This window comes from Coenobita brevimanus, chromosome 32, assembly GCF_032717465.1.
Source record: "Coenobita brevimanus isolate Jiangsu-jjx chromosome 32, ASM3271746v2, whole genome shotgun sequence".
NCBI lineage: Eukaryota > Metazoa > Arthropoda > Malacostraca > Decapoda > Coenobitidae > Coenobita > Coenobita brevimanus.
Genome location: NC_136985.1, coordinates 13,402,559 through 13,427,751, shown reverse-complemented (window position 1 = coordinate 13,427,751; position 25,193 = coordinate 13,402,559). Strand labels below are relative to the sequence as shown.

The window sequence follows — 25,193 nt, the reverse complement described above, 5'->3', positions numbered from 1 at the left end:
TTGTCCTCCACCTCGGGAATCACTTTTGCCTTCAATTTCCTCATCAGAGAGACCGTGGCACGACATGTCTTTTCTGGCCAGGTCACTGATAACAGGTGAGTTGCCTAGAAAATGGCATGTGGAGGGGGGAGGAGGGAGTCAGGTGGGGCCAGGAAGTATCCCCGCCTGATGATGGGTATAAGGTCTCCCACATATGCGTACCAAAAATCACCCGTGAAACTTGAATAATGTGAAAATGACGGACCGCGCAATAAGCAGAATGTACCGGTACATCGCCAGGACTGTGCGTGAAAAAATGTGGTGACATACCCATACGTCAGCAGGATGCAACGAGTTAACGACTTGACCTGTAGATAAGAGGGAGGAACACCAGCCTCCACAAGCTAGGAATCAGGTAGGATCTGAAAGCACCAGTGGCAAGACACAAAACTGCATGATGCAAATGACTGAGAACACTAAGCTGCAGTTCAGTGGAGAAGGAATAGACTTTGCAACCGTAGGGAAGCTTAGATCCCATTAAGGCTTGATACAAGTGAAGGAGTGTACTCTGATCAGCACCCCACGAGGTGTGAGATGTAGAGACAGTACCTTCAACAAATTCCTTATGTGCATCCATGACATTCAGAGAAGTTTCATTGTAAAAGTGAAGTAACCTGACAGTCAAACGTTAAGCCAATGAACTCAGTCTCAATGCATTGTAGCAGGTGCCAGCCCCTTTAATCCACAAAAGTGGATAGCTGCACTCATGCTTGAAGAAAAATGGAAATCTATCCAGTCCGTCCAGCTGATGATGCTTTCTTGCACCAGCTGCATCCGCCTCTCAACAGCACACATCCAGAAATCAGCAAACCATTCACTAGGTCATCCACATAAATGGGAGAAGAAACCTTCTGTGGCAGGAAATCAAGTATGCCATTGATGGCAAAAGCAAGTAAAGGAACACTTAGCACGCTCCACTGTGGAACACTTTCCGTCTGAACTCGTAGGACTGAGTCAGGAGAGCACAGAGATCTGAAACCTGTGGTTCAACTAGAAGTCACTAAGGAACAATGGCAGGTGGCCATGCAGCCCCAAACTGTGAAGTTAATTCAGAATGCTATGGCTCCATGTCGTATCATATGCCTTTTCCAGGTAAAGGAAAAAAGCTGTAAGATGTTGTCCAGATACAAAAGCCTCACAGACTGCCGACTCAGATGAGGTAGTCCAATGCACATCTCATCCAATGAAACCCTCTTTGTGACGAAGAGAAGAAACATCTTTTTTTAGTTGGCCTCCTGCTAACCATCTTCTCAAACAGTTAGCATACACAGGATGTCAAACAAATGACACAATAGTTTGATTCATTAGAAAAGTTTTTAAGTGTCTTAAGAAATGGAAGATAAATACCCATCCCCCAATTAGGGGATATTTAATCTCCATCCTTTATCCAATTGTAAATTAATAATAAAAACAGAGAATCGTATGGCAAATGGTAAATCATATCATAAGGAATGTCATTATGTCCAGGAGCAGAGTCATTACACTGCTGGAGAGCAGCCTTCAGTTAACAGACGGCAATGAAAACATAAGGACCCCATGCAGTCTACAGAAATAAAATACCTAACCTTTCCTGTTGACGCCGGAATAAGCTAAATGGCTTGGAGGGATCTGAACAAAAAACCATTGGAAAAATGCTCTGCCAGGACTGAAGCTACTTCAGAGGAGTTGGATAATGAATATCCCTGTATTTTATGCACCAAGGGAGGAGAAGGTGATTACTTACCCGTTATTTTCATCACCTTATTCCTGGCCAATTGTAAAGGACTGGATAATGTGGGTGAGGGGACATAGGTTCCCCACAAGGTTTGATGCAAGATCTTAAGAACCCACCTTTATCGGGCACGAGCTTCCTTAAACTGAATTTAAAAGAAGACATCTTTATTCTTCCTAATCTTCCTACAAGGAACTTTGTGAACACACCTAGCTAAAGCACACTCCTCATCCCACCAAGGCACAGGTCGCCTGCAAAACTTCCCACACGTTCGAGGAATAGAGGAACGGCCAGCCTGATATCCTGTATAATTGGTGTGAAACACTGTTCTGCATCGTCAACCCTTTGAAAGCTGGGAATACGACAGTCAAGACTATGGTGTTCTGCAAAGTCTCCCTGATCAGTCGTACCTAAACACCAGCGAGGGACATGCTTCACTGGCACAGAGCTGCTTCCTTTACCCACAATAGGGTAATGATTAATACCATTCAAGTCAGACAAAATCTCACATGAAAAATTAAGCGAAGAATCACGGGAGACCAACATAAGATCAGTAACAGATAAAGTGCCAGTTTGTACAGAAGTGTGGCAGGTCTCCCATGCTCTGAGGAACCAGGCCCAAATACTCGATCAAAGATGCCAGGAGATCACAACAGCCATTACATATAGTTTCACCCCACAAAGCATGATGCCCATGCATGTCACCTAGAAGAAAAAATGGCCTAGGAAGCTGACAGACAAAGTGGTCAAGGCACAGAGGGGCGTGGAAGGGGAGGGGGGATAAATATAGAAAACAGAATATCTAACGCCACCCCAGGTGTAATTGAAGAGCCACAGCCTGAAGGAGAGACCAGACAGGAAATGAAATAAAAGGAACATCAGTACAGCAGAGGAGAGCACAGCCACCTCGAGAACCACAGTCCTTAAGAGCTGGTGAGTGAATGACTGTATATCCTCTTAGAACAGGGAGAGTCTTGTCTCCCACCATATTCTTCTGAAGGCAAACTCAGGTGAAACTCAGACACAAGCAGTTGGAATTCCTCCCAATTTGCTCAGATACCTCGACAGTTCCACTGCAGAACAACTATTACTGGACGAGGGATGGCTGGTTTCTTCATAATAATGATAATAGAATTTTGCTGCAGCTTCTAAAGAATATCATGAATGGTGGGTTACGTACCCTGCCGCTGCACTTAACCCTCCAAAACCCTGAGTTGCTGCAGGTGGGATTTTGTGGGGAAGGTTCTTGGCATACTACCATTCATCAACCAGGTCATCGTCCCAAAGATCATAGGACCCAACCTTGGGTTCCCTCCTCATTAATGTTTTGAAAATACGCCGAACCGTCACCCCAGGGTGACGATGGTTTCTACTGGGTTAAACTAAGAAGAGAAATCTGCTTGTGAAGTCTTTAATTTTTTTAGTGAGGTGAAAAACAAAAGCATTCGGGAGCCAAATGCTGATCACCAGCAAAATATCTTGGGTAAGGCACAAGCTACCTACAAATCCAATTTTAAGATAATATCTCTGTCCATTGCTGAGATATTGGCCTAAATTTAATCTGGTGTATGACGGCTGGTATTCAGCCGCTTTTGATCAAATCCTAACCAAAAGTTAATCACTTCTGCCCATTCACATAATTGCTGTTTTGTCATGGTTTGGTGAAACTTCTTTCACAACGTTTAGAGATATTTCCGGAACACACACACACACACACACACACACACACACACACACACACACACACGCACACACACACACACACACAAACGCAGGCAGTTACATTGTCGTCTCGCTAGGTGTCAACTACCGAAGACTCTCAACATTTGCTTCCTTCTTTTTAGCACACACACACACACACACACACACACACACACACACACACACACACACATACACACACACACACACACACTATAAAAACTATAAAAAGGGAAATTATCAAGACCTAAAGAAGTATTTTTTAGAAGTTGATTGGGAAAATGAGCTTAGAGGACAAGATTTAAATGCTGTATATAAAAAATTCTGTGAATTTTATGAAATAGGAGTCCAGAAGTACATCCCACAGCACAAAGAAGCAGATAAGAAAATACAGAAATGGTTCAATACAGAATGTAAAAAATCAAAAGAAAGAAGAGATTTGTTGTGGAATAGATACAGAAGACATAATAGTGAAAGGGCGTATAATAATTACAAACAGGCAAGAAACGATTATACAAGAATAAGGAGGGAAGCCCAAAAACAGTTTGGGGAGGATATAATAAATAAAAGTAGTGATCAACCAAAGCTGTTGTTTCACAGCTATATCAGAAGCAAATCCAAAGTAAAAGATATAATACAATCAATTACGGACGAGGGAATCACTTATACACAAGAGAAAGATATTTGTGAAGCACTAAATAAGAATTTCCAATTAGTTTTTACAGAAGAAAAAAATTTTGAGAGGGACTATGTGGAACATGCATGTCCACACATACTACCAGATATACAAATAGCAGAAAAAGTAATACAGGAGGAGTTAAGTAGATTAGACAGAGGAAAAGCAAGTGGTCCAGATGATTGGCTGAAGAGTGTAATTGTAAATGTGTATAAAGGGAAGGGTGATGCCCTGGAAAGAGGGAATTATAGAAGTATAAAGCTTTTAGATCAGATAATGAAGGTAATGGAGAGAGTTTTAGAAGGTATGATTAGAGAAAGAGTGAATATTGATGAGATGCAGTTTGGGTTTATGCCAGGTAGGGGGACCACTGATGCCATATTCATTGTTCGAGAGCTTCAGGAAAAATATATTGGTAGGAGAAGGGATCTTTATTTTGTTTTTGTTGATTTGGAAAAGCCCTTTGACAGAGTCCCTAGAGAGGTGGTGAAGTGGGCAATGAGAAAGCTTGGCTTGGAGGAGTGGCTGGTTAGGGTGGTTATGGCCATGTATGTGGGTGCTCACACCCAGGTGAGAGTGAATGGAGATTTGAGTGATGAGTTTTCCGTGAATGTTGGTGTGCATCAGGGGTCAGTCTTGAGTCCCATGTTGTTTATCATGGTACTTGAAGCCCTTTCACGTGACTTTAGAAACGGACTCCCGTGGGAGTTGTTGTATGCTGATGATTTGGTGTTGATTGCAGAGAATGAAAGGGAGGCGGAGGAAAGGTTTAGGAAGTGGAGAGATGGTATGGGGCAAAAGGGTTTAAGGGTAAATGCAGATAAAACAAAAGTGATGATATCTAGGGTTGGTGGCGGTACTGTCAAAGACGAGGGAGAGTGGCCATGTGCAGTTTGCCACAGGGGCGTGGGAAGTAATTCCATCTTGTGCGGTGTGTGTGATAAATGGGTGCATAAGAGATGTAGTGGTATCAGAGGTAGACTGCGAGATAATGCTGATTTTATGTGTACGGCGTGCCGGGGTGAGCAGGTGGAGATCGTCAGACGTGAAAGAATTGAACTTGCTGGTGAATCTCTTGAGTGTGTGGAAGAGTTTTGTTATTTAGGAGACATGTTGTGTGCTGGAGGTGGGGCTGGAGCTAGCTCTGTGGCTAGGGTGAGAAGTGGTTGGAAGAAGTTCAGGGAGCTCTTGCCTCTCCTGACATTGAGGGGCTCTCCCTACGTGCTAAGGGGTCTTTGTATGCAGCGTGTGTTAGGAGTGTAATGCTGTATGGCAGTGAGACCTGGGCAGTGAAGGAGGAAGACATTCGCCGGCTCAGACGTACAGAAATGACAATGATTAGGTGGATGTGCAGTGCGTCCCTGCGTCCAAGGCCTGGAGGGGCTGGGTTTACAATGGAAGAGTTGAGAGGTAGGATGGGACTGGAGTGTATTGGTGTTGTGATGAGGAGAGGTAGATTGAGGTGGTTTGGACATGTGGAGAGGATGGGGGATGATAGTTGGGTGAGGAAGGTGAGAAGTGTTAATATTGGGGGTGGGGTTATGAGGGGTAGCCCGAGAAAGACATGGGACGAGGTCATTAAGTGTGACCTTAGGGTTAAGGGACTGAACAGGGAGGCTGCATTGGATCGTGCAGCATGGAGAGCCGCCATTAGGTGACCAAGGCCGACACATGCAAGCATGTTGGAGCCTTTAAAAACGAAAACGTACAACGAGAATGTGCAAAGGAGTTAAGTAAACCATTATTTTTAATTTTCAAGAAATCCTTGAGTCAAGGTAAACTACCTGATATTTGGAAAAAAGCAAATATTGTCCCCTTATTCAAAAAAGGAAATAGACAAAATCCACTCAACTACCGACCAGTATCACTGACCAGTGTTGTAAGCAAGGTTTTAGAAAAGCTTATAAGAAAAGCTTGGGTAAATCATCTAGAAGAACACAGTATGATAACAGAAAGACAGTTTGGTTTCAGAAAAAGGAAAATCATGTGTTACTAATCTGTTGAGCTACTATGACAGAGTAACAAACACAATACAGGAAAGGGAAGGATGGGTGGACAGTATCTATTCAGATTTCAAGAAAGCTTTTGACACAGTACCACACCAAAGACTTTTATGGAAACTGTACCATCAAGGAGGAATTCGAGGCAAACTGTTTTGTTGGATGCAAGACTTTCTCATAAAAAGAGAAATGAGAACAGTACTAAGAGGAAACTACTCATCATGGAAAGAAGTGACTAGTGGAGTACCACAGGGTTCAGTGCTGGCACCAATCATGTTTTTAGTGTATATAAATGATATAAACAGTAACACTGGAAATGAGAGCTATCTGAATATGTTTGCAGATGATGCAAAAATACAAAGGAAAATTACTAACACAGACTCTTGTAAAGAGCTACAAGAAGAATTAAATAAACTTCATGAATGGAGTAGTACATGGCAAATGGAATTCAATGTGGACAAGTGTCATGTAATCAAGTTTGGTAAAAGTGGAAAAAGACCTGATTGGGATTATAAGTTAGGAAATAAAACCCTATACACATCAGAAAGAAAGACCTAGGTGTGATTATCAATAACAGACTATCTCCGGCTGACCACATCAGCGAGAAGGTACGGAACATGTATACACTCCTTGCAAATATGAGAATAGCATTCACATACATAAATTAAGACATGCTTAGAAGGATAATAACATCATTCATTAGACCAACCCTGGAATATGCATCAGTAGTCTGGAGTCCTCATCTCAAAAAGCACTTAGACAAGATTGAAAAAGTTCAAAGGGCCGCTACAAGATGGATACCAAGCTTAAGGGACCTAAGCTACGAAGAAAGACTAAATAAACTGAATCTACCAACACTACAGGAGAGAAGAAAAAGGGGTGACATGATAATGCTATATAAGTGCATATCAGGGAAGGAAAAATAGACATAAATGATTACTTAACATATGGAGAAGCATCAGCAAGAGGACACTGCAAAGAACTGCATAAGAAGAGAGGTGATAAAGACGTAAGGAAATTCAGTTTCCCAAACAGAGCAATTGATCAATGGAATGCACTACCGAATGAAATAGTGTGTGCCAAAACAATTCACAAATTTAAGGATATGTACGATAAATATGGTTTAAGACACGGGACAGTAAGAGCTTGACTCATTCCTGTAAAGATACAATTAGGTAAGAACAATTAGGTAAGAACACACACACTCACACACACACAAATCTGTCGCCTTGCCTTGCTAAAGCCGGATGATAAAAATCATTACTTGTCTGTAACAGCCCAGCTCTGTGAATGGGTCTGGTAACAGTGAGTATTATAAACAAGTATGAATATCAAATTGTAATACTATAATTAAGTCAAATAACCAGGATGTAAAGAAGAAATCTTTTGCTAACAGGGATGTATAAGTAACCTATTTATTTTGTTATTTTCCTCTCAACACTGCCTAGTGGTTAAGTTACTTTTGTTATAAAAGCCTTGTTACTCCATCTGAACCGGCAGACGATACTCCTTCAGTGACGATTCCACATGATACATTAGGCAGTTTTTTCACAAATGAGATCTGCTGTATTTCTTTTTTTTTTATGATAGGAAGAAAGAACCAAAGGCCATGAGCCCACAATAACTGTTCCTTCCAAGAGAAAAACAAAATACAAGAGAGAGCCAAAGTCAAGGTCCGATCATTACGAGATGCCTGGAAATACTGCGTTTGAAAGACTGGAGATCGTAGGAAGCAGGAAATACAGACAGAGAGAGACAGTTCCAGAATTGACCTTTTACATAAATTAAGGACTGGGAGTAACGGTTAACTCTTGCATTAGAGAGCTGGACAGAAAGGGGATGAGAGCTTGCTCCTAGACGGGTGCTACACGCTCATCGTAGAGGTGGAGGAATGGAAGCAGACAGTTCAGAGAAGCAGTGACCATTGTAGCAGCAATAGAAAAAAGATAAAAGATGCAATGGTGCGGCAAAGTGACAGACGTTGAAGGGAGCCAGGAAGAGGAGAGTTCATGAGATGAAAAGCCTTTGACTCCACCCTATTGAGAAGAGCTGTATGTGGGGAACTCCCAACACATGCGAGTTGTACTCCACACAGGGGCGGATAAAACCCGTGTATAGAGCCAACAACAGTGCAGGGGTAAAGAAGGAACGGAGTCGTCTTAGCACATCTAATCTCTTGGAAGCAGATTTTACAAGAGATGCATTATGATCTTTCCAAGATAAGTCCTGAGTGAGTGAAATACCAAGCATGTTCAAGGATGATGCAGGATTAAGCTGAATATTATTAAGCAATAGTGGATACACCTGTGGAAGGTTTTGTCGGGTTGACAGATGTAAGAACTGAGTCTTTGATGCATTAATAACAACAAGATTATTTTAACCCCAGTCAGAGATACGAGCCAAGTCAGACACCATGGTGGTACAAATCTAAACTGGTTGCTATGGTGTGGCGCGAACCTTTGTGCAGTGTTGCTATGTTTCCCAAACCCGCAATGTGAAACGGCTGTTATATAAGTAAAAGGCATCACGAAGAAGATTAACACATATGAATACAATGTTAACGTGTGTATTATAATATATGAACGAACGGTCAACTTAATATGCACAAAATAATTATACGGCAGTACATAAACGTGGCATAAATATTTTACAGTGTTGCTAAAAAAAATGTAGTCACTTTTATTGGCTTTTACCGTATTTCTGGGGTGGGTAATAATGTCACAATTATGATTATAAGGTAATGTGCAGAAATATAAGTAAAAATATGGCAATTTCTTAGTAAAAAATAATAATACATTAAACCTTGTGAGCGGCAACACTCACTCAGACCCAGTCTAACCGAGGCTACCTCGGTCGAACCCGGCCAGAGCTTCCTTGTGTCACCTCTTAAAAAAAACGCGCCAAGACTTTTACCTCCTGGGTGGTGTGGAAATGAAGTCAAATTTAAAATATGTACAATATAACGTTAAAGAAAATAACCAAAATGTATCCTAAAATACCATAAACGAGAGAGAGAAAGAGAGAGAGAGGTGGGGGGAGGCAGGCCAGGGTCGAGCTGAGGGAGAGATGGAGGAAGGGAGGAAAGGAAGGAGGGAGAGAGTGCTTGAATGAAAACAAATCAGGGCACCCCACCAGCGAGGTCATCTGGCACCATATGTAAAAAATAATAGTTTTAAATATAATTAGATATAATAAAATGAAATGAAGGAATGAAAGCATAAGTTTATAACAATCACTCATTAAAGAAACAAAATTTCCCAGGGAGATGCACATTGCCCCCCAGGAGAGAGAGAGAGAGAGGGGGGCATTGTATATTTTGAAAACGTGGCACACTGTACAGAGCTTTGAGCCCCACCCTAGCCGCCAGTTTAGATATGTCATACCAGGTGTGCCATAGCCTCATCCCTTGTTTGCTGAAGTAACTGTTGAGATGGATGTTGCAGTTACCGAATGGAAGGTGAAGAGTGGAGTTATCAGTGTACGAGTGGATAGGGTTAGATATACAGCTTAGAAGGTCATTGATGAATAAAAGGAGAAGAATTGGTGATTGGACAGAGCCCTAAGGAACACCACTGTTGATAGATCTAGGAGAGATGGCCGTCTACAACAGCGGCTATAGAACGACCAGAGAGGAAACTATAGATGAAGGCACAGATAGAATGACAGAAACCGTTAGAGGGCAGTTTGGAAATTAAAGATTTATGCCAGACTCGATCGAAAGCATTTGAGATGTCAAGTGCAATGGCAAAGCTTTTGCCAAAGTCCTGAAAGGAGGATGACCAGGTGTCTGAAAGGTAGTTGAGAAGATCGCCAGCGAAGCGTCCCTGACAGAAACCATAGTAACAATCAGAAAGAAGGTTGTGATAAGAAAAATGCTTTAAAATTTTTCGATTAACAATTGATTCGAAAATTTTTCAGATACGGGATGTTAAAGCAATTGGACGATAGTAGGCTGTGAATGGTCACCCTTCTTTGGGACTGGCTGAATGAGAGCAAACTTCCAGCAAGAAGGAAAGGTACAAGTCGATGGACAAAGATGAAAGAGTTTGTCTAGGCAGGGTGTAAGCACAGTTCTTGAAAACTACAGGAAGGACTCCATCAGGCCCGTATGCCTTCTTGGTATTGAGGCCTGTGATGGCAGAAAATACATCAGCTGAAGAGATTTTAATGTCAACCATAAGGAAGTCAGAGTTGGGAAGTGATGGAGGAACAGCACCGGAATCGTCTAAGGTGGAATTGGAGGAGAAAGTCTGAGTGAAGAGAACTGCTTTATCAGTAGAAAAAAACAGCTACAGAACCATCTGAGTAGAAAAGAGGAGGGAAGGATGATGAGGTAAAGTTGTTAGAAAGGTTTTTGGTGAGGTGCCAGAAGGAGCAGAAAGGATTCGATTTGGAAAGTTGTGAGCATTTATTGCGGATGGAATTATGTTTAGCAGAGCGAAGAACAGACTTAGCACGATTCCGGGCAGAAACGTAAAAATGATGTGATTCAGGGGTGGGTTTGCTCCGGTATCTTTTAAAAGCCCTCTCCTTTTTGCAGACAGCATTAGAACAATCTGGTAGACTCATCTATCAGCACAGGTAGTTGATACTTCATCAACAGAGCACTTCAGGGTTATGCCAAACCTGACTTTGTGGTACACTGAATATTTCTTCCAATTTCCTAGCCTACCCTTTTTCCCTCGGGTTAGGTGTCCTTCATTTTCCGTGCCCGTTCTGCAGGAGGAGGAGGTGGGTGTAGAGAGCCTTCATCCCTGCTGTACTTTCCTCCTGCTAATTGAGTAACAGTTTACACCTGGTAAATTCATTCACTGTACCTCTGAGGTACAGGTTGTAAGACCTTCTGGGGTACTCCTTCTCCTTGGAAAGCCCTCCCCTCCTCTCTCTCTTTCTGCGTCAGTTTAAGAAACATTTCCTATAATGTGTTATCCAAGGGATCTTATACTCGAAAATCGGTGAAATCTGCCTGTATGTTGACTATATTTGGGAGGCATAACAGTTGAAGAGTTTTCTTTGATGACCAAAATATACATTAAAGATGCAGAGTAAAAGCCTCTAAGAAGATCACTTAAGAACAAAACTGATTCTATGAAATATTGCTTCATATAGGCATTGTATTAACATAAACTAATAAATGAAGGATTTTGCAAGAAGTGTTAAAGGATTGTTCCAGTAGCTTTTCATGTGCTGGTAGCAGCAGGTTTGTGAACAAACAGCTTTCTTAGTCCGCGGCAGGTGACCCTTGAAAACGTGACATATACTTCAAATGTAGCCCGAACTTGTTATTTATTAAAATTTATACCTGTATCCCCAGAGTAACAGTGGAGATACATATGAATATATCAGATGGCTCTATAGATCACATTAGTCCTTTATAGGCCTATGTACAGAAGAATGATCATTATCAAAAGTTCAAAACATGAAGATAATGTTTTAAATTAAAAGATTATGAAGAATTTTGAGGATGGTTAGCATTAACTTGTATACAGGTAATGAGATATACGGTTCATGCTTAAACCAAAGCTATTTGACTTAAATGAGATAGCCTGTTACACAGAAGAGTTCGTTCAGCGACTAAACACCAGTGTTTTGCATATTTTTACTGAATGTAACTTGAAAATATATCAGCATTCATATTTTTTTTAAAGTGCTTATTTATATTTTCACCCTGTAACAAAGTAGCAAACATTCTTTTTACATGCATTATAAAGTCTCTAATACAGAATTTATCATCATCAAAAAGTAGTAGCCCCCATTTAATTGCACTAAGATATCCTTTTTGATTTTGCAAAATTCTGCCCTCATTATCGTATCTGTACAATACATATGCACCGTACCATTTTCCACAAGGAGTATAAAAAGTATAAATTGTGGACGAAGAGTACGTTTCTAATGATAAAATAAAGAAGTAATTCCTGTCGATGCCACCTGACTCTTCAACAGCATGCTACATAGGGACGCTTAGCGACCACATTGTTTTAGTCCACGTTACGGTATATCGAAATAGTCCAAACAGCCCGATAAAATGTGGTGATGGTAACAGTGAGTACGAGGGGGCGGTACAGTATTCATAGCTGTTGCCTGAACTATAGCCCAACCTACCACTTTATTTTGACTGAGACAGGAGTGACCAGCTTAGATTGATTCATTATATGTAATGATTTTGCTTTATCAGAGTTGTAGAATAGATTGTTAAATAGAGTCTCAACATGTTGTATTGTCATTATACACTGTGCTTGTACCGCTATGCATAAATTCGGCATGTCCAATGCATTAGAATGCAGAAAAGTAAATATAAATCTTATAACACTGTTGGTTAAGAGATTCCTACATGGTTTAAATCAAAACTAGAACATTTACTGCAGTGTGACATGACGAAGTTTGTTTTAGGTTCTTCCACGACTCACTACTGGAACTTTCTGTTTTCAGGCTGGTCTGTATGAGCAGTGGAAAAAGGAAACACTGGAAGCCGCTGCACGTGAAAGTCGAATGAAACGGAGGGAAGAAATAAAACAGCAAGGGCAGGATGGAACAGAACACAGCCAAGCTAGTTTCAGGAGTTTGTCTATTACCCATATGCAGGGACCTCTGCTGCTTCTCCTGGTGGGCATCACCCTGGGCAGTGTGGCCTTTGTAGTGGAGAGGCTGCTGGTGTCGGAGCCTCACCCTTCACCTACACCGGGACCTACGAGACATTAGACTGATTAATTTTCAATACGACTCCCGCAGGAAGATTTTTTTTTTTCTTGACTGATATAAAACAGGCCCATGACATAATTTAGTACCTGACCTTTTCAGCTGTATGGCATCATTACTGTTGCTTTCATACAATTAGTAATCATTTGGATGGGAGAAAAATGGGAGAAATGGAGTTTTCCCGAGCTAAGCCCTGTATTGGACTATATAGCCCCGCTGGGGTTACAGGAGGGAGCTACCCCTCCCGGCACGGCAGCCCAGGCGAGGCTCGAACTTACAATCCCCCGATCACAAGTCCAGCGCGCTACCACTGTGCTACCGCGCCCCCCAATCATTTGGATAAAACATGAATAATGTAGAAAAGGTATCCAAGGGTGCACAGTGTATTAATATTGTATTTTTAGTCCAAATAAAAAAAAATAGTTCGCAAGTCCTTTTACTCTTATGAGGTGTATGTAAAGTCAGATTCAGAAAAAAAATAAAAACGAATTAATTCACTTTTTTTTTTTTTTCGTCTGTGACAGCTCGTAACAGAAAGGTGTTAACATTAACTATTCTTGCTACTTTTAGGCAAAGAATATACTATAAAGTGGAAACGATATGACCCTAATTTTTTACCTACTATTTACCATTTTATTTGTAGCACAAAATACAAATGAGTTTTTTTTCTTCTTCTTCACTATTCATGCATTGAAATGGTGACGGTACAGCAAGACAGAAATGTATTGTTGTCATTTGACATGCCAGTTATCAAGAGAGGTATTAAAAAAAGAAGCCTTCATGATGTGGCATCGATATAATTGGGCAGTTCCATTGCCTTCCTATAAACGTCCCTTAACACCCTGTCCCCCGAAATGGCAATGCTGGATCTCAAGAAAAGGACAGCTTTAAAATTCACTCTACTGAGTTTATATTCAGATGAACCTGCGGCAACAAAAACAGCAACAACAACAAAATCATCACCACCACTATCAACCACCACCATCACCACCACCACCACCACCTCCACTACCCCTACCACCACCACCACCAACAACAACAACAACAACAACAACAATAGCATCAATGAAGCAGATGGTTCAAATAAAGACATCAAGTATTTCAGAATTTTTAATTCATCTCTTAAGCATACAAAGTAACTACTGCCACTGTGGCTCACGACGACAAAGGAGGAAACCTACCTACAGCACTGAACAAGTACAAATGTAGTACACATATGGACTGTACGGGATTTTGCCAATGTCTGGTACCATGTAGGGATTCGCAAGAGTTAATAACTTGCGTGATAAATCCTTAGGAAGCTACACTGAAACATCAAATGGGGCTTAATAAAGCTGAGTTCTTTGCTTATGAAAATCCTTAGTCACTAAAATGAAGCATTATATGAGGCTTCGTTAGAATCAATCGCCTTGAGTGTGAATTCCTTAGTGGTGCTTGAATGACTACAGTAGATAGTCCAGTAAGCTTATAATCTGTAGCAACAATCATCTATCTATATACCTAGGCTGCTTCCCCAAAGAAAGGGGGATAGCCGAGACAGGACAACACACCTCCAATTTACTCATTGACACACACACACACACACACACACACACACACACACACACACACACACACACACACACACACACACACACACACACACACACACACACACACACACACACACACACACATACACATACACACACACACACAGTTTCTCATATCTTAATCAGAAGGGGAGAAAGGACAGATCCTCACCATACCACACCGCATGAGGGTCAACTGCACAGTGCAATCAGCGACATTCGCAGCCGAGCCCAACAACAGAGCTGGTTTACCCCTACCACAACATAATGGACCCATCCCCTTACCCACACCTGGCCTGATCAGCTGGTCAGACCAAATGCAGGAAAATATACCCTTGCGGCTGCGTCACAATGGATTCATTCACAATTTCTCTCCAGTCATCCCTATCACGCAAAGCCACTCTTCCTTGCTCGATAGACGTCCCTCTTGCATCTAACACTCTTTTCACATCGTCGTCTTCCTCTCACCCTTACACTTCTCACATCCAGTTCAGTTATCTTTTTCACCAAACGTTCTTCATCTATTCTCTCCATATGCCCAAACCATTGCAACACCTCTGCTCAACTCGATCACCCATCTCCCGCATAACTCCAGTTCTCCTTCTCACTTCTCAGTCCATACGTGTCACTCCACACATACTCCTCAGACACCTCATCTACATTACATTCAAACTCGTCTTCTCTGCAACACCGAAAATCCAAGTTTCAGCCCCATATAATGCAGCCGGTATGACTACACCCTCATGCAACCCTGTTTTTATATCCATTCTAAGCGAATGGCATCTAAACATTTTTTTCATTCCTCCCAACTCCTTTCCTACTTCATTCGTTCTAAACTTCACCTCTGCATCTATTTTTCCATCCACAGCAACATGTGACCTTAAATACTTAAAACACTCTACCTCCTCAAGCAACTCACTATTTAAAACTATATTCATCCTCTTACCATCTACCAACCTCGTACACTTCATCACTTTACTCTTATTCTCATTTACACTCAATTTCTTCCTTTCACACACCCTTCCAAACTCCTCTGCCAACTGTCTCAATCTGTCCTCCGGATCAGCCACCAGTGCCGTATCATCTGCAAACAGCAGCTGATTCAGATTCCACTCTCTACCATTAGCATTCACCAGACTCAGACCTCCACCTAACACTCTCACATTCCATTCTCTGCCATTAACATTCACCAGACTCAAACCTTTACCTAACACTCTCGCATTCACCTCCCTTACAACACCATCCATATAAATAGTAAACAACCAAGGCGACATTACACATCCCTGCAGCAGCCCCAATCTCACGGGAAGCCAATCACTCAGTATTTCCCACTCTTACTTTTGTTCTACTATTTTTATAAAAACTATTCACTCCTTGTAACAGTCTACCATGAAGTCTATACAGTCTCAAAACAGTCCATAAATCCTCCTTATTAATTCTATCATATGCTATCTCTAAATCCATGATCGTCAAAAACACATGCTTACCTTTCGCCAAATACTTTCCACACACCTGTCTCACAGCAAACACCTGATCCACGCACTCCCTCTCTCTCCTAAAGCTACACTGCTCATCACCAATCAATCCCTTTGTACCCTTGCTAACTCTCTTAATCAACACTCTTACACCTTACCTACAACACTTAACAGACTTCTACCCCTAAAACTGGTACATTGATACTTATCACCCTTACCTTTATACAGTAGAACCACACATGCACTTGCCCAGTCGATCAGAACCATACTGCTCACAAAACACACATTCCGCCATCTTACTACTCAATTCCACCACCTTTCTGACATTCCACAGCACACCCATCTACACCTGCAGATCTCCCTGCTTTCATCTCCTTGACTGTTTCCTGCACTTCCTCAGTCGTGATCAAAGAATCATTCAACTCTCCCAACACATTTATTCCTTGCACCCTTCCATCTGCCACAATCTCAGCCTCCCTTTCCTCCTCTCCATTTAACAGTCTTTCAAAATACTGTGCCCATCACTTCCTTATTGCTTCATTCTCAGTTAACATCTTTCCATCCTCTGCCTTTACTCACTTTCCCTTCCTAGTTTCCCCCCATCGCACTCTCTTCACTTCCTTCCAAAACATTTTCTTTTTCTATTCAATATTCTGTCAACCGCCTACCCTACCTCTCATCTCCTGCCACTTTAGCATCATGCACAGCTCTTCTTGCCCTATTCCTCTTTTCCTTATCTCTCTCATATGACAACTCATCATTCCTCTACAGCCCCACTTCATAATCACGTCTCTTCTCAGCTACAGCCATACTTACTTCCTCACGCCGCCATCCACTTCCCTTTCTTGCACCACTACCTATTCGTCTCACATCACACATCTCTTCCGCATACCCCACTACAGCACACTTAAACAACTGCCATGCTTTCTCCACTCCGCCATTTTCCTGATATTTCACTGTGTACCACTCATCTTTCAACTTTTCCTGATCTCTCTTATCCAACTCACTGATTTTTAAAACCTCCCTATCACACGTAAGTTCCTTTGATTTCACCCACCTCATACCTACCCTCATCTTTCCCTCCACCAGGCAGTGGTCAGACATACCTCCACCCTCTTGTCTCAAAACTCTCACATCCAACAATCTTTCTCCTACATTCCTGGACACAACCACATAGTTCATCAATGCTCTGGCAACAACTCTTCCCCCTGCCTGTCTCACCCATGTATACTTTTATCTTTCTTCCCTAACTAGGTATTTCCAATCACCATCTCTTGCTCAACAGATATCTGTATCATACTTTCCCCATTATAAATTTATTCCAGGCACACAATGCATACCAACGAAACGTTCAACTGCTACATTTCCCACTCTAGCATTCAGATCTCCCATCATTACCACATTCACATTTTCTCCAAACCTCTGCAAACATTCATCATTCCAGAATAACTCACTCACTCCTTCATCCCTTCCCCTACCAGGCCCATATGCGCTCACAAAAACCCACAACTTAAGTCCATATCTTGCTTTCACCCACATCAGTCTCGATGACACCTTCCATTCAGTCACACACTGCTGCACTTCGAGGCTCACTATCAAAGCCACTCCTTCTCTCAAACTTCCTCTGTCAACACCTGACATCCTTCCAGTCACGCTTCCAACCTTACAGTACAGTAGATTCACCTTTCTCTTTCATCTTTGTTTCACTCAAAGCTAACACATCCAACTTTCTTCTCACAAAAGTTCTCCCAATCTCCTCCCTTTTAGCCTGAAGTGTATAACATCCACGCACATTCATAGACCCAGTCTTCAGGGTACGGGGATAACTCAATCCCCCTTTCTCTTTCAGTGCCCTGTCTCACTGTAGGAACTAAAATTACAGAGGAGGGGGTCCCTAATCCCTTCAGCTCGTCCCTTTTAGTTGCCTTTTACGACACGCAGGGAATACGATGGCAGAATTGTTCCTAACACAACGTGCTCACAGAGTGATGGTACCATCCCATCATGCGGCTAGATTTTGTCCCCTACGCCACAGGGACGGACACAACCGTGAATACTAATAAGGAAACAGGGAGAATGCCAATAGTGTGCCACTGAAGGGCAGGTTAATCGCACACATCCCCCCCCCCAACACCACACACACACACACACACACACACACACACACAGAAACACTCTTCTTATCCCCACCAAAGCACTGATTTGCAAAGTGGATGATCTGAAGACCTAAAACTTCTCTCTCTCTCTCTCTCTCTCTCTCTCTCTCTCTCTCTCTCTCTCTCTCTCTCTCTCTCTGTAATAATAGTTTCATTTATCCTATTAGGTTTATTGTTACGTGCATTGACGCACCTTCACTTCCATGTGAAGAAATTATTTTGAAGTTTTAGCAGCAGTCCGTAAAATGACCCAAGTACCATATATATTCAAATATTTGTCCATCGTCTTCCAAACGATATACTAAAATCAAGGTAAGAGAGACATATTATATGATTACTAGCTGTATAAGTCCATCTCCTGCCTTGTTATCTGGTGAGCCACACATCTACCTACCCACTCATCCACCTACTCACTCACCCCACCAAACATAACCCCACCGTGGCCGCATTTTTTTTTTTTCTTCGGCAGCACTCATTTATTCAGTCCTATTGGCAACATTGGAGTGAGTTCAGTGTGAATGATTCGGCAACGTCACACCTTCGCTTGTGACTAGATGAAATAACTGGGGAAACTGGTCTTCCATAGGGTCTTCCTCATAAGGTTTTCAGTATCCAATGCTTGGTAAAGGTCTTCTGTAACTGTAGCTCGGTAATGATTGAGAAATGAAGCCATGTAGATCAACATTTATACCCTCCGCCTGACAGAGTCTGAGGAGTATGTTGTTATAACGGGGATCAATAACTGCTGGGTTGCAGGGCAGGTGGCTGGGCGTCGAGATCTCGTTTCCGGACCAGAACTCAAAAAGTATTGACTATAAAGTCATGAAATTTCACTTGGTTATGTGTCTTATAGCGAACTGGTGCCTTTTGATTGGTAGAATAGTTTTTTTTTTTTTTTTTTTAATGATAAAGTAGCAAAAATAATGTTTCCATACATTTCAATGCAACCTGCACAAGGAATCTGAAGGGCCCATTTTATGGGTTCTCAAGGCATTCTCCTTACTGCTACCTTTAAAAGCAAATATTGGGGGGGTGTCGGCCGTTAAATTGCTTGGTTAGGTGTGCAGGGAGGTGGGGCAAGGGGGGGGGAGGATGTGCTTTGTCAGAGTTATAAAATCATAGTGTTGCTCATGTTTTACTTAGAATTACTTCATATATTATTTCTCAAAGTTATGCCCATTTTCCCCAGTACCCTGCATATACTGGTATTTTGTTCGTCTTACACCTGCCAGACGATTACAGTCAATTTAGATGTAACTTTGTACATGAGAAGTTAGTGAGAACTATGTCCAACTTCTTGAGTTGAATGGTCTCTTTAAGGTAAATGAAGATGCTGTAGGGGGACTCCTTTATGTAAGGGCACAGTCCGTAGCAGAATTAAAATGGCGATCTCTGCCAGGATAGCCTAATGATTTTGGTCTGAACCTAATTACATAATTATCTATCATGATGTTGACGAATATTGGTGATATTAGAGCATGTTTACAAACTGACCCTAGACAGTATAAGCAGAAAATCTTGCTAAATTTGACTTTAAGCCGACTACTCAGGTCTTATGAAACTTCTCAGTAATAATAAGCTTAATTTAATTAGTTTGATTCATAACTCAGTGTTTAGAGTGAGTGAAGATGTTGAAACTGATAAAACTACAACTGGTCATGATCTCAGGGAACATGAACCATTTGTTCACAGTGTTGATAAGGTTCAGAATCCTAATCTTTTGTACTATACCAACAGCCACATATTCACATTCATATTCCTCAGAAACAGATGTTAATGCCTTAAATGCTAATGTCAGTGAACAACTTGAAATAGCTAAAATCAGTAACAAATGAGACAACTTTAAGCACAAGAGAAAAAACGTGAACTAATTCATGAGCGCAGACTGAGGCAGCTTGGCGGTTCACCTAGTCCCTATGGTGCCTCTTAGACGGACTCTTTTGATGCTGCCGAGAACATTTAGTCTTTCCTATAGGCGTAAGGTGTCACTAAATATTTCCAAATGTTTGAGGTGGCAGCTCGTGTTTCCTGGCCTAGTAACTCTTGATCAATATTACTTGAGACTGCACTTTTTTTTTTTATGCGAGGAAGAAGGAACCAAAGGCCATGAGCCTGCAGTAACACTTCCCTCAAAGAGAAAAACAAAATACAATAGGGAGCCAAATTCAAGATCCGATCATTTAGAGATGCCTGGACACACTGCGTTTGAAAGACTGGAGATCATAGGCAGCAGGAAATACAGACAGAGGGAGACAGTTCCAGAGTTGACCTGTTGCATAAATGAAAGACTGGGAGTAACGGTTAACTCTTTCATTAGAGAGTTGGACAGAAAAGGGATGAGAGTTTGCTGCCAGGCGGGTGCTACGTGCCCGTCGTAGAGGTGGAGGAATGCAAGCAGACAGTTCAGAGGAGCAGCAACCATTAAAGTAGCGATAGAAAAGAGATAAAGATGCAACATTGCGGCGAAGAGACAGAGGTTGAAGGGAGTCAGTAAGAGGAGGAGAGTTAATGAGACGAAAAGCCTTTGACTCCACCCTATTGAGAAGAGCTGTATGTGGGGAGTCTCCCCACACATGAGAGCTGTACTCCACACAGGGGCGGATAAAACCCCTGTATAGAGTCAAAAATTGTGCAGGGGTAAAGAAAGAGTGGAGTCGGCTTAGCACACCCAACCTCTTGGAAGCAGATTTTACAAGAGATGTAATATGATCTTTCCAAGATAAGTCCCGAGTAAATGAAACCCCAAGCATGTTCAAGGATGATGCAGGATTAAGCTGAATATTATTAAACATTAGTGGGTATACCTGTGGAAGATTTTGTCGGGTTGATAGGTGTAAGAACTGAGTCTTAGATGCATTAAAAACAACCGTATTATTTTTATCCCAGTCAGAGATACGAGCCAAGTCAGACATTAGGTGTGCCATAGCATCATCCCTTGTTTGCTGAAGTAACTGTTGAGATGGGCGTTGCGGGAACCGAATGGAAAGGTGAAGGGTGGAGTCATCAGTGTATGAGTGGATAGGGTTAGATGTAGAGCTTAGAAGATCATTGATGAATAAAAGGAAGAGAGTTGGTGATAGGACAGAGCCCTGAGGAACACCACTGTTGATAGATCTAGAAGAAGAACCATGGCCGTCTACAACAGCAGCTATAGAACGACCAGAAAGGAAACTAGCGATGAAGGCACAGATAGAAGAATAGAAACCGTAGGAGGGCAGTTTGGAAATTAAAGATTTATGCCAGACTCGATCGAAAGCCTTTGAGATGTCAAGTGCAATGGCAAAGCTTTCGCCAAACTCCCGAAAGGAGGATGACCAGGAGTCTGAAAGGTAGGTGAGAAGATCGCCAGTGGAGCGTCCCTGACGGAACCCGTACTGATGATCGGAAAGAAGGTTGTGATAGGAAAGATGCCTTAAAATTTTTCTATTGAGAATTGACTCGAAAACTTTTGAAATACAGGACGTTAAAGCAATTGGACGATAGTTGGAGGGTTGGGAGTGGTCACCCTTCTTTGGGACTGGCTGAATGAGAGCAAACTTCCAGCAAGAAGGAAAGGTACAAGTTGACAGACAAAGGCGAAAGAGTTTGCCTAGGCAGGGTGTAAGCACAGAAGCACAGTTCTTGAGAACAAAAGGAGGGACCCCATCAGGCCCATATGCCTTGTTAGTACTGAGGCCAGTGATGGCAGAAAATCCATCAACTGAAGAAATTTTAATGTCAGCCATGAGGAAGTCAGAGGGGGGAAGTGATGGAGGAACAGCACCGGAATCGTCTAAGGTGGAATTGGAGGAGAAAGTCTGTGTGAAGAGATCTGCTGTATCAGTAGAAGAAATAGCTACAGAACCATCCGAGTAGAAAAGAGGACGGAAGGATGATGAGGTAAAGTTGTTAGAAAGATTTTTGGCAAGGTGCCAGAAGGAGCAGGAAGAATTCGAGTTGGAGAGTTGAGAGCATTTAGTATGGATGAAATTATTTTTAGTAGAGCGAAGAACAGACTTAGCACGATTCCGAGCAGAAACGTAAAGATGATGTGATTCAGGGGTGGGTTGGCTCCGGTACCTTTTGTAGGCCCTCTCCTTGTTGCAGACAGCATTAGAACAAGCGTGATTAAACCAAGGTTTTCTTGCGTTAGTCAAAGGATATGAAAAAGGAATGTATGCTTCCATGCCTGAGAGAATAACCTCCGTAATGTGCAAGGCACACTCAGATGGCTCCCGGCCATGGAAGCAATAATCATTCCAGGGAAAATCAAAGAAGTACTGCCTGAGGGCCTCTCAGTCCGCGGCTCCAAAATGCCACAGATGACGTTTCCCTGGAGGGTCCACAGGCCGTACCAGAGTGATAGGACAGGTTAAGGTAATAAGGCTGCGATTGGAGGAGCCCAACGGAGAGAAAAGATTAACAGTGTAAGCAGAAGGATTAGTTGTGAGGAAGAGGTCAAGTATGTTGGAGCACTCTCCAAGGCGGTCAGGGATACGGGTAGGGTGCTGTACAAGCTGCTCTAGGTCATTAAGGATAGAAAAGATGTAGGCTTGTTCACCAGGTGGATCCATGAAAGGAGAGGAGAGCCAAAGGTGGTGGTGAACATTGAAATCTCCTAGAATGGAGATTTCAGAGAAAGGAGAAATGGATAGAATGTGTTCCATTGTAGAAGTAAGATAGTCGAAGAATTTTTGATAGTCAGTAGAATTAGGGGATAAGTAAACAGCACAGATATATTTAGTCAGAGAATGACAGGAAAGCCGAAGCCAGAGTGTAGAGAATTCAGAAGAATTGAGTTCAGGAACACGAGAGCAAGATAAGTCGTTGCGTATATATACACAACAGCCACCTTTGGCTTTGAAATGAGTATAGAGAAAGTAGGAGGATACAGAAAAGGGTTTGCTGTCAGTTGCCTCAGACAGCTGAGTCTCCGTTAGAAAAAGAAGGTGAGGTTTAGAGGAGGAGAGGTCGTGCTCAACAGAGCAAAAGTTAGAGGAAAGGCTGCAAATGTTGTAGAAATGAATAAGAAGAGAGTCAGACAGTGGTTCCAGGCACCTCGAGTCGTCACCGGGAGAGAGGCGGATGGTGGGGGCATTTATGGTCCCCCCCCCTGGGGACTCCGAGGCTTGGTGAAGAGACGCCATTTTTTTTAAAATTTTGATTAGGAAGTGTAGTGTGTACTGTGCATGTAGTTTGGTGTAGATAGTTAGAGAAATTTGTACTGGAGAGCATGCTGCCTTACTCTCTGTGTAACTGTGTATAGCACAGGAGGCCCATTTTGCGTTATCAGCTGACCAGTATGCTGATTATGAGGTGGTACAAGATGCAATACGTGGGATTTATGAACTTGTACCAGAGGTATACAGTCTCAGGTTTAGAACCACTTATAAACAAAAAGTTCAGCCATATGTGGATTTTTTTTTTTAATAACTAGAGGGGAAAGGAAAGGTGAATTAAAAAAATAATCCATACATCAGATTACTGGTGTCTTTCAATCATTAATAACCTGTAACAGTTGGACTTGAACAGCTATTGGTTGAGGGTTGAAGGGAAACATATCTGGGGATGCGAGTTCCAAAGAGATGCTGTACGGGGAATAAAAGATTTCTGACAGGCAGAAGTTCTGATATATGGCAGTGTGACAATCCAGTTATGAGTGCTTCCAGATGCCCGTGTAGCACAGGCAAAGGCAAGGAAAGGTGGCACAATGGATCCAACTACGTATGAGCATTTGCCATGAAAGTATTTGTAAAATAATGCAAGGGAGGCAACATTCCTTCTTACCTGTAGACAAGGTAGTTTATTTGTCATAGCAAGGTTATTAATAATTCTAACAGCTTTGGTCTGAGTTTTGTCTAGTTGTTTTAGTGCAACCTCTCGACATCCATTCCACATGAGTGAGCAATATTCCAGCTGAAAATGCACACGACTTTCATAAAGTATATCTAACTGTCAGTCAGTAATGAAGCTACAAACTCTGTAATATAATCCAAATTACTTTGAGGCAGTTATAGCAAGTGATCTGACATGAAAGGTCCACCTGAGGGCATTGTTAAGTGACGCACAGAGAATTTCAATACTTTTGAGCTAGGAATATTGTAGCACCGAAGGTAATATAGGAATCTGGCAATAACTGTGTATTAGTATATTGTATATTTGGTTTTACTAGCACTGAATGAGGCAAGGTTATTTTGTCCTCATTCAGTGATACTAGATAAGTCTTGATTTATGGAGATGGCTCTACCGAGTTGTGAGTTAGAGATAAACTTTGTGAATGGGTGTTTAAGTGTGAATGAACGGTGAAGTAGTAGTCATCTGCATATGAATGTATGGGATTTTTGATGACAGATAAGAGATCGCTAATATGAATTTGGAATAGGGTTGTAGCCAGAACTGATCCTTGTGCACGCCAGGGTTAACTGAGTTGAAATTGGAATATACAGTACATCATCTACTTTTACTCCTATATTTCTGTCACTGAGATAAGAGGAAATCAGAGGAACAAAAGACTTTGCTCCATAGCAAGGGAGTTTGGATAGCAGGGAACGGTGAAACACTTTATCAAAAGCTTTGCAAATATCAAGGGCTACTGCAAGAAGGTCAATTGAATGATGGATGATGAGAATCAGGAGATTGAGTATATCAATGTATCATTCATAGCGATAACCATACTGTGTATCACAAATTAAGCCGTTGGGTTCAAGATGTTGAACTATGTGCTTATTCATTAAAATTTCTAATACTTTACCATGAGAAGACGTGACACCTACTGGTCTGTAATCAGAGGGGTCAGGGGAACTTCCTATCTTCGAAATTGGGTGGATATTGGCTTCTTTCCATGAATTAGGGAATGAAGAAGTACTTATGTATAGTCTGAGTAATTTAGCCAGAACAGAAGCAAGTTCTGGGGAGTACTTTTCAAAACAAATGGAGGAATTCCATCTCGGCCTGAAGCTTTGTTGGTTGGTAAATTGTCTAAGATGGATTTGACATATCTAGTCTGTATTTTACGTGGAGCAATTTCGGTAAAGTCATGGTCAAATACTGAGACGTTCTGGTTGATCTCCTCTACTGTAAAGTTTTTGGCAAATGTACTGGCAAGGATATTCACTTTACCACGTGGGTCATTTGTAATGTTACCGTCTGAAGATTTTAGTGGGGGAATGGGTGATGCGTTGTTAAAGTT

At 41.9% G+C, this 25,193-nt stretch overlaps 1 protein-coding gene across 1 annotated transcript in view; it reads left to right on the top strand.

Annotated features, from left to right (window-relative positions):
- The window catches only part of LOC145395595 (ionotropic receptor 93a-like), a 327,371-nt gene extending 314,545 nt beyond the window's left edge, over window positions 1-12,826 (top strand). Inside the window, exon 9 of the mRNA XM_080269165.1 lies at window positions 12,557-12,826. Coding sequence (XP_080125291.1) covers window positions 12,557-12,826 — 270 coding nt within the window. The remainder of the gene's footprint in view (window positions 1-12,556) is intronic.
- Window positions 12,827-25,193: the final 12,367 nt, after the last annotated feature.